General features: G+C 41.6%; 1 protein-coding gene across 1 annotated transcript in view; it reads left to right on the plus strand.

Annotated features, from left to right (window-relative positions):
* The window catches only part of LOC121294944 (ankyrin repeat and BTB/POZ domain-containing protein 2-like), a 41,449-nt gene extending 27,681 nt beyond the window's left edge, over nt 1–13,768 (plus strand). Inside the window, exons 3-17 of the mRNA XM_041219180.1 lie at nt 1,111–1,318; nt 4,194–4,346; nt 4,671–4,836; nt 5,421–5,510; nt 5,695–5,796; nt 6,034–6,130; nt 6,534–6,669; nt 7,345–7,580; nt 8,329–8,507; nt 8,613–8,718; nt 9,072–9,174; nt 10,121–10,208; nt 10,661–10,729; nt 11,358–11,471; nt 12,209–13,768. Coding sequence (XP_041075114.1) covers nt 1,111–1,318; nt 4,194–4,346; nt 4,671–4,836; nt 5,421–5,510; nt 5,695–5,796; nt 6,034–6,130; nt 6,534–6,669; nt 7,345–7,580; nt 8,329–8,507; nt 8,613–8,718; nt 9,072–9,174; nt 10,121–10,208; nt 10,661–10,729; nt 11,358–11,471; nt 12,209–12,406 — 2,045 coding nt within the window. The 3' untranslated portion in view covers nt 12,407–13,768. The remainder of the gene's footprint in view (nt 1–1,110; nt 1,319–4,193; nt 4,347–4,670; nt 4,837–5,420; nt 5,511–5,694; nt 5,797–6,033; nt 6,131–6,533; nt 6,670–7,344; nt 7,581–8,328; nt 8,508–8,612; nt 8,719–9,071; nt 9,175–10,120; nt 10,209–10,660; nt 10,730–11,357; nt 11,472–12,208) is intronic.
* The last annotated feature ends 487 nt before the right edge of the window (nt 13,769–14,255 follow it).

Below are 14,255 nucleotides of genomic sequence, written 5' to 3' on the forward strand. Positions count from 1 at the left end.
AAATTAACTGTAAAGTAATTGGTTTCAGTGTGAATGAAGTCTCCCACCCCCTCCTCCTGACTGACCATCTAATTTAGACTGATCTCGCTGGCTGCCAAGTTAAACACATGCATTTTCAGTTTGCCTTTCACGCACACAAGGCAAAGTGGCTCTAGCTTTCTTTGGTGACTGCTGATGAATGCATCTCTCTTTCACTTATTTCCCCACAGCACTGAGCAAAAATTACAATATGAGAATACAGCAGCTATCCCTGCTACTGATCAAAAAAGCCCTGGTGTACACATGCCATACATTACAGCTATCACTGCTACTGATCAAACCAGCCCTGGTACACATGCCATACATTACAGCTATCCCTGCTACTGATCAAACCAGCCCTGGTATACATGCCATACATTACAGCTATCCCTGCTACTGATCAAACCAGCCCTGGTATACATGCCATAGATTACAGCTATCCCTGCTACTGATCAAACCAGCCCTGGTATACATGCCATACATTACAGCTATCCCTGCTACTGATCAAACCAGCCCTGGTATACATGCCATACATTACAGCTATCCCTGCTACTGATCAAATCAGCCCTGGTATACACGCTGTACATTACAGCTATCCCTGCTACTGATCAAACCAGCCCTGGTATACACTCCATACATTACAGCTATCACTGCTACTGATCAAACCAGCCCTGGTATACACGTCATACATTTGTCTTTCTTTACACTGTTTCTCAGTTTGTCAAAAAGAAAGTGGTAATGTTGCTGTTGTGCAGTGTTAAATGTTACAGTTACTGTATGTAAGTGGGAGCACACTAGCCGTTTTATGTAAAATAATTGTGTATTTAAAAAAAAAAAAAGATGTATTGTTTAGATTTTAGTTTTTTGTTTAGAATATGATATTAAATTGTTAAGTTGACCAAATTACTTTTTGTCTTGCTATCCCTATTCAAAACCTCGGTATATGAAAGAAACGCACAAAAATAGTTTATTTTTTTCTTTGTTGTTGTTAGCATAACAATACCCCAGCGTTTGAGAAGGTATTTTTTGCCCCGACTCTGTTTCTGGGATGTGGGTGCTGACTCTCCCGCTTGGTGTCTCCTTGTCTCTCAGGTGACCTCGTCTCCCGGGCGATGCACCACATGCAGAGGCTGAGTGCGGTGCGGCCAGGCCTGAGCCCGGCTCGACACTGTCGTCAGCAGCCTGTGTCCTGGTCCCCCGACGCCCTGCACACCCTCTACTACTTCCTGCGCAGCCCCCAGATGGAGTGCATGGAGAACCCCAACCTCGACCCCCCCAGAATGGCCCTCAACAAGGAGAGGTACAGCAAACCCCTGCAAAGGGAGAGAGGTTGATGAGAATGATGTGGACACTGTTCACTGCAGCGCACTGAAAAATGGCAGGGGGGAGGGACCAAACGATTATCAAAGACTCTTTAGAGTCCTGTTGTTGCAAACCCACACTTTTTTTAAGGCCTACAGACCTTGTCTTCTGTAGCTTCAGATTCTCTGAGGTAAAACCAGGAGAAACAAAAGTACAAGATTTTCGAAGCTTTTGCACTGCTCTTTAATAACCGTAAAATGTAGGTTATTGTTGCAAAGCTGGTAAAGTCTTTCAAACAGTCTCAAGTTGTTTGCTTAATATCTGTCATTTTAATTAATCATATACAGTATGAACCTTCCTGAGCTTTTTCATATTTTTACTGACAGAAACAAATACTTAAAAGAGATTCCCCTACTTGATGTTTGATTTTCATAACTTTTGGCCGTAAATGTTATATGTTGGTATTTAGATATGTTAGCATACAGATCAATTGAATTCACCCCCTGAATTATATTGTTGTTTTTGGTTCTAGTGTTATACAAATTTTGGATAATGCCACCTTTTTTTACCTGATTTTATAGCCACCCTGTGCTGTAAATCCCTCTGTTTAGAGCCTAAAACAGTGAATAGCAGTGTCTGAACTGCTGCAGACTGACCACCAGCAGGAACCCCAGTATCTGAACTAGCCTGGGGCACAGCAAAGGCTAATATGTCTATTGACCCCTGGAGAATAATCAGGAGGCAGGTAAAGGAAGCAGCACTGCAGGGGTCTACACTGCCGTGACACAGCCAGATGCCTGGGGCTAGGAGCTGCGAGGCATGGATTAGATCAGGATTGTTGACTTCTACAGACTAATTACACTGTAGAGCTCTTATTCCCTTTACAAATAGGACTCCTTTTCCTGCATTCTGAATGCATTCTTTTTGTGTCCTTTTTAAGATTAATTTTACAAGAGTCATTCGTTCTGCAAAATAATTTCATTTATTTAAGGCGCTAATGTAGTCTAACTCCTTTGTGTTATAATTTATAATTAAATTCATTTCATATAATTTGCATATTTTGCTTCCCTGGAATGCATGTTGAATGTAAAAATCATCATATAGCACAGAAAGCTGGCCTAAAATATTAGATTCATCTTTTAAAAAATGTTAATTGTTAACATCAAACAAACAGGAAATAAAAAACAGCCCAGAACAAAAATAGACGAGATGGCAGCTCTTTTGATGTTTTTTTCGGAGGCTGTGCTAACAATTCTTATTCTGTATTGTTTTCCAGTCTCTGTAACCCCCACCCCTCTCTGCTTTCTCTGAAAGTCTGACATGGAGAAAAAATCAGCAACTTCCGTTTCCTTGGAAACGACACTCCTCTCTGATTAGCGAAACAGTCCATTCTCTGTTAAAACTGAATAGTTATGATGAGGTCAAGGGGAGTAAGAGGACAAGCTGTAATTGATAACAAAGACAGATTGGAATTCACTTCCTAGGAGAAGTTACTCGGTTACATATAATAACAGGCTAAAATGAAACCTGTGGCCTCTCCATTAACCAGGCTTGGAAAACAGCGTGGCAGAGATGTTAGAGCTCAGGGAACTGGGCAGCTGTGTGGCCTAGTGGTTAGCTCTAAGAGATTGGGAGCACTGTGGTCAAGTTGTTAGAGTTGGTGGACTGGGATGTGCTATAGTTAAAGCTGGTGGACTGGGAGGCAGTGTGGCCTACTACTGAAAAAAACAATACAAAAATATTCCCTTCATCTTGTACTGGGGGCATTCTAATATATTGTATTGCAGTCAGTGTCAGACATGCTTTTCCATCAACACATTGTTCCCATCCACGTGACAGGTGTGCTCGGTTGTACAGCTACAGGAGATGCTCTCTTATTAGTGAGACAAGGTGCACTTTTAGTTAGTAGCTCTGTGAAGACAGACTATTTTTGTTCCGCTCTCATTGCCTTTCCTGCCACACACGTTCACCAGCTTGAGATAAACTGAGAATGTGTGATAGCTTTCTTTGTGCCTCCACTCCCTTGTGGCACTGTCAGGAGTTTTTGGTCCCTCGTACTGCACGAAACCATGGGAGCACAGCCAGATTTGTTTTAAAATTACTGCCAGCATATCTCTAGCAACTTTGAAATAGTGGCTGTCAGAAGTGTGTTGTATGTTGACAACTGCATTATCAGCTCCTGAAATTTAAGTTGCAATCTATCAAGGAAGAAAAGATCCATTGATAGCTCATTAAGGAAGCTACATCTTGTTCTGAGGTCCCGAGTACAGCTGTTTTTTTAGACACTGTCGTCCTGCCAACTCACAACTTGTGAGGTTATTGCTTTTGCTAAGCTCCCACACATCTCTGTCCCACAGATGCCTGTGAATAGTGCTTAGTAGAGGCATTCCTGTTTACAGATGCACTCTGTCATTCTTAATATTATCTGTCTAATAACGAAGAGGAATTACTGGAAATCATCAGTCATTTTCTCTTTGATCCTTGTATCTATTAATAATCTTAAAAAAAACAAAAAACATGTTAAATAATGGCATTTGATCCCCCAGTTAAAGAGTACTGTTATATTAAATAAATAAATAAATAAAAAATAATAATAATAATAATAATAATAATAATAATAATAATAATAATAATAATAATAATAATAATAATAATAATATCATAAGCCTTTCCTTTTGAGACTGCCTGTCCACACTGCTTTACGCTGTGATTTTGTAATGCGTACTGCTCTCCACTGAGAGTTAACTGGAGGTCCCCAAAACTATTGCACTTGTAACTGGAGACAAATTTGATGCCTAATCCAGCGAGTCAGTTTGCCTCCCAGTGCTAATTTAATTAGCCCCTCTCTTTCTCTCCCGCACTGTCCCCCGCAGGCCCTTTCTCCTGCTGCCTCCGCTGATGGAGTGGATGCGCGTAGCCCTCGTGCACGCAGAGCACCGACGCAGCCTCCTGCTGGACAGCGATGACGTCAGGCAGACCGCGCGGCTGCTGCTGCCCGGGCTGGACTGCGAGCCGCGACAGCTCAAGTACGAACGGGGGTTGGAGGGTGGGGGGTTTCAACGCATCCCCCTTCAGAACTTTAGCTTGACCTGAAATAGCATTACTGTTAATTTTATTAGATACAGCTTTGATAAATATGTAGGGTATTTTATGCAGCATTATCATTGCCCTTCTATTGCGCATGATCATGTATTTCTTAAAAGCCAGTGTAAGAAAAACAGCTCCATATTTAAAATTGAATTCTGGACTCTCCTGACCCGACACCCCTCTCTGTCTCTCCCCCTGTCCTGACCCGACACCCCCCTCTTTCTCCCCCTGTCCGGACCAAACACCCGCCTCTCTCAACCCAGGCCTGAGTGCTGCTTCACCTCCTTCAGACGTCTTGACGCCAAGGCAGCGACGGACAAGTTCCAGCAGGACCTGGGCTTCCGCATGCTCAACAGTGGGAGGACCGACCTGATCAACCAGGCTATTGAGCTGCTGGGGCCCGATGGGGTCAATACAATGGACGACCAGGTAGGGTTCAGTGGGGATAACAGTGATAGGTGCGGAGGATCTATGTGGAGGATCTAGACAAAGGAAAAACCTCAGACATGGAGCATGCAGTTGTGTGTAGATGGGCAATCCCTCGCATGAAGAACCGATTTGTGTAATACTTTATTTTAAATGTCAGTAGGTGCTCATTATGTACTTATCTAAGTACCATAAGTAGGCTATTACTATGGTATGCAAGTTCTATGAAGTACTGTAGGCTAACTGGCACTGTGGGTTATGCAAATAGCAGACTTGACATTTACTATTTTATTTACATGAGCTGTGCTTTTTGTATAGAAGGCTGCACAAATTATTGATCTTTCATTAGGAGTAAAAGTGCTTCACCTTTAACTTCCCTGAAGGAATTGGGGGCAGTAATCATTGAGGAAGGGTCATTTATCCCTGCAGAACAATTTGAACGCATTGCTTTACCCAAAAACTTGACATGTGGCCTCCAGTTATTTCCTCGTACAGTGTGTGTTAAACTGGGAGCAGAAACTGTGCCCTGTGAAGCTGCTGCCATATTGTACAATAACAGTAACCTCCCTGCTCCTGTGTGTCTGCAGGGAATGACCCCGCTGATGTACGCCAGTTCAGCCGGAGATGAAGCTTTAGTGCAGATGCTGATTGACGCCGGTGCAAACCTAGACATTGCCGTAAGTATTCATCAGCAATCCAGCCTTAATGGGTTTGAATAAAACGGCCTAGAAACTCAGTAACAGAACTGAATTGTACGCTTACTTAGGGTTTTTGAGATTAACAGTACATTTAGAGACCACTGTTGAAGTGTGCTACACTGCACTCGTATTCTTCTCGTTAATTGTATTGGGTCTACGGCAGGTACCTGGTTTCTCTCATAAGCACCCCTCGGTTCACCCGGACAGCCGGCACTGGGTATCCCTGACCTTCGCAGTCCTGCACGGACACATCTCTGTGGTTCAGGTAAACAAGCTGCGTGAAGAAAATAACTCTTAACCAACAGCGCCCACTAGTGGAGACGGACAAAAAACAACCTATAGAGAAAACTGCAGTTTAATGCAAACAGCTGCTGATAGGAGTTAGATTGTTACAGTAAAGTAAGCTTCACCATCTATAATTATAATAACAGATTGTATTGTTACTAAGGCAAATGATTATCAAGTGAAACGAAATTGAAGGGAATATCTTTTTCATGCTCAGCTCCTGCTAGATGCTGGGGCCAACGTGGAAGGTTTGGCCATTAACAATGGGGAGGACAGCAATGCAGAAACCCCACTCCAGATGGCGTCCGCAGCAGGTGGGTACCCCGTCATCTCCTGTTACACCCCACACACCCTTCTCAGAAACTTGAGCAATGACAAGCAGTGGCTCTAGACTGGTTCTAGACAGTAATTCAGCTGCTTCATCTTAGTTCAAGAGACTGCAATACTTGTTATGCTGTTTGTATACATCCTATGTATGGATGCTTGTTTTGCTTTTTTTGAAAGCTTGCCTTCAAAGGCCTTGATCTTGTAATGATCTGAACATTTGTATTCGACTTCATAAATGTGGTGGTGGACCGAGGGGGTAGAGCAAACATGAAGGATTGTTGCAGATTGCTAGAAGCCCCCAAGACCCAACCTATCAGCAGAGATAACTCAAAGTGAATTCCATAGCTATTCAATGTCTTAAAGAGGATCTTGCATTTTCTTCCTCCTCAGGGAACTACGAGCTGGTGAGTCTGCTGCTGTCTCGCGGTGCCGATGCCTTGTCCAGAGTTCATGACACCAGGGCTCTGACATCATCACTTTACGAGGACATGAACTGTTTTAGTCACGCTGCTGCCCATGGACACAGGTAACCGAGTCAAGCCCTGACTCCTCGTCTAGTGACACCACCCTCGTGGCTGTGTCAGAAACAGTATACAGGAAAGTACTTTAGACACAATAGAATACCTTAATACTTACTCTTCATTGTACTGTAGTACTTTCAACTTGTTACATTGACCTGTTTCCTAGGTAATGCCTCTTCCCAGGAAAATTTTTTGGAAATATCACTGGAGCATACAGCTATGGCCAAAAGTTTTGCATCACCCTATAGAATTAACAAATTTTGCTTCATAAAGTCGAATGAAACCTGCTGAATAATGTTAACCTTAACATAATAACCTTAACATATTGAATTACATCCCGCTCTGATGTTTCAAAATCTAACATGCAATGCTGTACTACTATTATGGCTTCCAGTAGACTTTTGCACTATTATTTGTAGATTACATGATGTTAAATAAAATGTATTTTCATATAGTTGTTTTATTTTTTAAATGTCTCAATCCTGCAATTCTAAGTGAGGCAAAGTTTTTGGCCATAGCTGTAGATAACAGGATTCTGTGGTTAAAAATCCAGTGAGACTTGTTTGTCCTTTTACTTTCTCAACGTGACCTCCATCCGTGGCTAAAACAGTTTAAACCAGCTGCCGGAAACGCTATCGTAACCCTGTATTGACCCCTGGATTCTGTGTCTGCCCCGGCAGGAATGTCCTGAGGAAGCTGCTGTCCCAGCCCCAGCAGGGCAAGGGGGACGTGCTGTCTCTGGAGGAGATGCTGGCGGAGGGAGTGGAGGGGGAGCAGGCCCCAGTGTGCCAGCCGGTCAGCCCCAGTGAGGGACAGATCAAGCTGTGCAAGGCCCGCATGAAGGCCCTGCAGGAAGCCACCTACTACAGTGCTGAGCACGGCTACCTGGACGTTACCATGGAGCTGCGCGCGCTCGGTAGGTCCACAAAGCTTTGATTAGTCAGATGGAGCTCTCCACAGGTGAAGATCATTGGTGTTGATTGGACTAATTTACCATGCCAAGTGAAACAAGTGAAGAAACAGCTGCTTGTTCTCCAGTCTAAGAAAGGCAGCAATTATCACAAATCCAAGCAGCTGTTTCATTTGGAATGGTAAATTAGCCCAATCAACACCATTGACCCTCACTTATGTGTCAGCCCCATGATAGCCATTTTGTGCAGCACTAGCAGCTACAACTGAACCCATGTGCTTGCAGTGATCTACAAGTGTTTCTTGAGGGCAGTGTGCACTGGTATCATAATGGTATCCTAGTGCTTTATCCCCTATGTTTAGAGTAGGTATAAATACACACAATTCTCATTATTTAGTTTTATCTCAAGACCCATGTGGGTATTGGAATCAAAGTCATGATGATCTACCTTTTCACAATACAGACACCTATTGAGGAGTCAATGCATGGGCATTTGTTTGGAGATCCTGTGGATGCAGGTTATCAGGACCTACATTTTCATGCTTCTTATAGACACACAATATGTTATTGATATCATTTGTAAAGGAATATGTACATTGCGTTGGCTGTCTGCCAGTCTGATGTACATAACCTGTTTCCCAAGACTTGGAGGGTAATGCATATTGCATATGTTCATGAGTAGTCTTGTGTAGTACAGCAGCAGTTTGTGCTGGCTGGCATCCAAGCCAGTGTCAGTGACTGAGTATTATGACAGGGCTCCCCTGGAAGCTCCATGCATGGATCGAGTCCCTGCGCTCCTCGCACCTGCAGTGTCGGGACTCCGTCACCCTCACCCTCCTGCGGGAGTTCACTGCCATCAAGGAGGATGACTACTGTGAGGAGCTGGTCAGCGAGGGCCTGCCGCTCATGTTCTCCATCCTCCGAAGTAGCAAGGTACCCGCCAATCATCTCCGATATTCCTAGGTCTTCTAAAATAATTGAACTAGGTTGCACAGTTGTATCATTTTTTTTTTTTTTTTTTTGCCCCCTCCTGAACAGAATGATGCAATTAATCAACAGCTGGCCTCCATCTTTAGTCAGTGCTATGGCAAAGGTCCTCTGCCCACGATTCCTGAAATCAAGAAAACGCTTCCAGCGCAATTAGGTACATTTGCTTTTTTTGTTCTTGCAAGATTTGGGGCCGGGGGTACTTTATTGATGGGGTGTGTCCAGCTGGCATAGTGACTGTTTCAAATCCCAGCTCAATAGATTATCAAGCAATATGTGTGTTCCAGCTGTGCACTGTGTGGAAGTATGGACATGGACTCCGAATTTAACTCAATGTTGCTTCCAGAGTAAAAGAAATCAAAAACAGTCCACTGTCTACCCCTTTTAAGGAAATGTAGAAAATGAAGTATAGCACCAGTAAACAGCTACACTTTGCATAGAATATGTTTCTGATTTGAGAGTCAGAGCCATTAGGATTGATATCTGATTATTTGTATTTCCTTTTCCCAGACAACCATTTCCTGAATAACGCAGAAATGTCGGATGTAACGTTCTTGATAGAAGGGAAGCCATTTTATGCCCACAAGGTCCTTTTGATCACTGCCTCCGACAAGTAAGCAGATCTTTCCAGCAATGCCTTTTTATTAATGTGGGAAATACATCATTCCAAAAATATGCAATATAAACAAGAATTACACATCTATTAAAAATACAGCAGTCAAGTCCAAAAAATCAATTAAACACACTAGTTTCTCATTTAAGTGTGTATTTATTTAACCAGATAAAAACATTGATATCAAAGATCTAATTTACAAAGTTGACATGTCATCATGGCACCAGCAGCAATAACACCATGTAACAAATTATTATTATTTTTTTTGTTCCTGGGTAGTAAGTGTTATTTTCTAATTGCTTATGCCTCAAAAGTATAGAAAATGGCTATTGTTCCCCACAAACCTTGCTTTTGTGACCAGGACAGTGATATTTCAAAATATCACTATTTCCAATGGGAAAACAGGCAAATGTGTGTCTTTTCGTTCACATAAAGTCAGAAAAAAACAACATATGAATCCAAATTAACATGTATTTATACTAAAGTAATACAAAAATGACTACAAAAGATTTAGAAGTGAGTAGTTTTTCGAGATTTACAATTATACTGTAAATACAGTTATACTTTAGTATAAATACATGTTAATTTGGATTCATATGTTGTTTTTTTCTGACTATGTGAACGAAAAGACACACATTTGCCCGTTTTCCCATTGGAAATAGTGATATTTTGAAATATCACTGTCCTGGTCACAAAAGCAAAGTTTGTGGGGAACAATAGCCATTTTCTATACTTTTGAGGCATAAGCAATTAGGAAATAACACTTACTACCCAGGAACAAAAATTGTGTTACATAGTGTAATACTGTGTATTTTATAGATAATACAAATGTATATGCATACAATCTTTAAACAAGTAAAGATAGTGATATACTTAATGCTGGATATGTATCAAGGTTCTTTATAATAAAAGGGTATATAAACCTGATTTCACTGATCTGTTCCAGGTTTAAAGCACTGATTGGCAATTCTGAAGATAAACAGGGTCGCAGCAAGAGCATAGAAATCAGAGACTTAAAGTACAAGATCTTCCAGGTATAGTACTTCCTTCTGGGGGCCTACATGCTTAAAACCCTTCACCCACTTTTATGTTTCCAATACTAACAGCATTGCCCCCTGTGTATTGGCAACATTCTGTTTTAAATTCAACAGACTGCTCTTTCAAAAAAGCACTGTAACTAACTGAAAACAGTTGTTAATCTGTTGGTTTTGCCAATTTTGAAGATATTACTGTTGCTCGATTCTGAACATATGACTGCCAACAACGGATGGAAGTTAACGGATTACAAGGGTATATCATTTACAGCACTCCTTCAACATGATGAGCCCGCAAGGCATTCTAATTGTTCCAAGGGTATAAGGGATCATTGCCCAACAACTACTGCCTCTGTTTTCTTCAGGAGAGATCTTTGTACACAATCCCTGGGTTGTATGGTAGTTCTCTTAGGCACATTGCTTCTCAACTCCTCCCTGCTCTTCTGTTTCAGATGATGATGGAGTACCTGTATTGTGGCTGCACAGAGTCGCTGGTGATCCCTGTTTCTGATGTGCTGGAGGTAAGAACAAAAAACAACAACTTCATTTCCAGCTTAGAATGTCATTTTTACAGAGATACTTTACATGTTCTTCCTTCCCTGCTAGTGGCCAGTGCCTTCATTGATTTTACCATGAGGGCACTACCATGGTCCTTCCAATCCAAGGCAGGATGAAAACATAACTGCTTCTAGCTGGACAAGGGCTGATCCTTCCAGCCTAGGGCAGACTTGAGGTATTAAATCTGTATAGAAATCCCAGTTACTATATATTTGACCGGCATCAGCATTTGTAACCCCATGAGACAAAGTGTCAGGGCCATTAGCGAATGGATGGATACCTTAAAGACAGTCTGTAACCTGTGTTGCAGCTCATTTATGATTGTTTATGTTCTTCATGAAAAGGCTGTTACAAAAGGGGGACTTTAGTGTATATAGCAAAACGACTACATTACCCAAGATCCTTGGATTCGGAAGATCATGTGATAAGAAAAAAAGGAGCCAGAACGGTTTCCTATGTTTCAAAGCCTGCTGGGTTTATTGTTGCCTCAATTCAACCTTAAACATTAAGGAATAAAAAAGTTGAATCAATTGTTGACTTCTGTTCCTTTATGAACAAATAGTCCAGAACAGCCTTTTCTCCTCCTCTTAGCTTTTGTCTGCAGCCAGTCTCTTCCAGTTGGAGGCGCTCCAGAGGCACTGCGAGATTGTCTGCACTCAGAGCATCAACCCAGAGAACGCGGTCAGCATTTACCACAGTGCCAAGGTAACAGAGCTGGGGCTACAAAAACAAAACAGGGAACAAGAACTACAAGAGATTTAAAAAAAACTCACCAAGATAGCCAACCTTAAATCCTTTTAAAACTGCCATTGCTCCCAAATAATAATGGCTTGATTTCAAATGCTCACTTCGTTTTTAAACTGTTGAAAGGTGTGGGGGTCTGGGGTTCTGCTCAGTGTCTCCACACACACCCTGGCTGCTTCTCTCTCAGGTTATCAGAACACTCCCTGCGGGACTTGTCAGACTCTTTATTTAAGACAGTAGTTTATGTGATATATTCCATGCCCACACACTGCATGCCCAAATCTGCAAATATAAGAATGTTCATAATGTATATCGAGCTGGAGTGGGCAAGCACATTCGGAACCATACACAAAATAATGGAAATTAAACTAATTTAAAGCATATCTTTACTATAAGTAGATCAATTATGCTATCTGGACAAGCTAAATAAACATCCAGGTTATCTTGAATAAACTACAGGTTGGTTACTCTGGCTGGCAATATGCAGCGAGATCAACAGTGGTCATATATTCAGTAGCAGTTAACGCATCTGTGGAAATAGTCCTAGTGTGCTGTTTGGTGTTAAATTGAAAAGTGACATTTTATTACAAAACACATTTGTCTTTTACAATCAAATACATTTATAGAATAGTTCAAGACATGTTACTGAAGCTTACCTGTTACAATATTTTTTTTTTTTTTTTTTTTTTTTTTTGAAGATGCATAGCGCCACAGAGCTGGCCTCGTTTTGTGAAGGCTACTTCCTGCAGAGCATGGGGCGGCTGCTGGAGCAGGAGGTGTTCCGGGCGCTGGTGTTCGGACGCAGAGGCAGGGTGCAGGGCCTGGAGCCCCTGGAGGAGCTGGAGACTGGGCTGGCCCGGAGGATGCGCTCCATCTACATCACCTCCAGGGTGTGAAGCTTGGGGAGAGCTGTTTTATCATGGTACCATTTTAGGAGCAGCACACATTTATTTGGGACATAGAGATTGTTTTTTAAACAGCTCTGCATTATGTCAAAGCTGTCAACATATTAAGAGTATTTACATAATCAATTCTTCTCAGATATACAAACTGTCTTGATCATGTACAGGGCAATACAAGCAGATTCAGTGTACACGACCAGATGCAATCCAAATCAGTACTTTTACAGTGTTTTACAATGATTATGTCTCTAGTTGGAGTATACCGCTGCTGCCTCAGTTTACATACCTCTGTTTGGAGTACACAGTGTGAGAATATGTACAATCAATCACTACTGTTAATGCAGTTGGAAGGACAGAGAATTATTTTAACACAGTGAATGCTACACCAGTAACATCAGCACCAGCAACCTTTACTGGCTATCAAATCATGGACACCTTTTCATTATATTCACAATCTACCAATGGTCACCAGACATCTAGAATGCTTTACCCTTTCCAAAAGTGTATACTGAAAAGACCTAGAGTAACCCTTAATAAGATGTTAACACAAGATACATATTAATATAACATGCATAGAACAAAGTGAACCCAGGTCCCTTTTATATTGTAGATATGTGCACAAGACATTCCTATTTTAAAAGTCTGATTTCTCATTCCTCCAGCTATCCTGCCAGCTATTGGTACACTGTAAATAAAAAAACTCCTGTAATGCACAATTTTTTAATGTATTTGAGTAGCTGATTACACAACGAAGTGTCCCGTTCATAAAGAGTTTGTCATGGTACATGGTACGCCAATACTGTGCTGGAGTGGGAATAGTTGTACTGTTTATACCGTATAGATTTTGCATTGATAAGAGATCGCTTCTTGCCATGATATAACTCTGTTGTACTTTTCTATTGTTAATTCACAAAATGAGATACTGAGGTAGTGCATTAGTAAATGGTGCTTACGCAGGATAGTGCATCCATAATTCTGTCAACATGACCTTTCACAGTTCCATATTTCATGGATTCTGTAAATTCACAAAGGTACTTTTTACCCTTCATATGTGTCATCACTGACACTGTAAATAGTGTATGTAAATCCCCATTGTGTAGCACTAATGAACGTATTACAGCTAAGCAGACAGGCTCTAGTAAACATCATGAACGAATCCTGACTCCTGTTTTGTTTTTGTGCAACAACTGCAGCTGAAATACTGCTGGTTGAACCTTGCAGTGGTTTTGTTATCGACACAAGACCAACAAGTTTGTTTCACTTGTGACCTCAGCTGGATTCAAACAAACTTTCTGCAAACTTTCTTAGCTTTCTTAATAATAGTACAAAATCACAAGACATGTTCCAATCTATTACAGATTTAACACAATTCATTTGCAGGATTTTCTACTTGCTGTTCCAGCATCTAAACCTCTCTGGTGCTGCGATTCTCTGCTTTTAATCAACCTCATGCCAGCGCTTCATATCTCGGGTGTTTCTAAAAGCATGCCTGTCAACAAGAAACAGTTCTTGAGGGACTGAGTCACACACATGTCCTATCTAGAGCCGTGAGAACCTCAATCTCCAAGTACAGTATGATTTGCTCTCATCTTACCACCAGAGCCTGTGAGGCCTCCTGCCTCCTCCAGTGTTTGACAGAAGAGGGTGCAGCTGTTCCTTCTGAAGATGCAGTAAAGAGGAGTTAAACAGTAACAAAAATAAATGCATACAGAGAAACCCATGCAATGTTCAGGTGAGGGTTATTGGTGTTGATTAGGCTAATTCACCATTCCAAGTGAAGCAGCAGCTGTTTGGATTTGTGACGATTGCTGATTTTCTTAGACTGCGGAGAACAGCAATCCAC

This window comes from Polyodon spathula, chromosome 19 (assembly GCF_017654505.1).
Source record: "Polyodon spathula isolate WHYD16114869_AA chromosome 19, ASM1765450v1, whole genome shotgun sequence".
Taxonomy (NCBI): Eukaryota; Metazoa; Chordata; class Actinopteri; order Acipenseriformes; family Polyodontidae; genus Polyodon; species Polyodon spathula.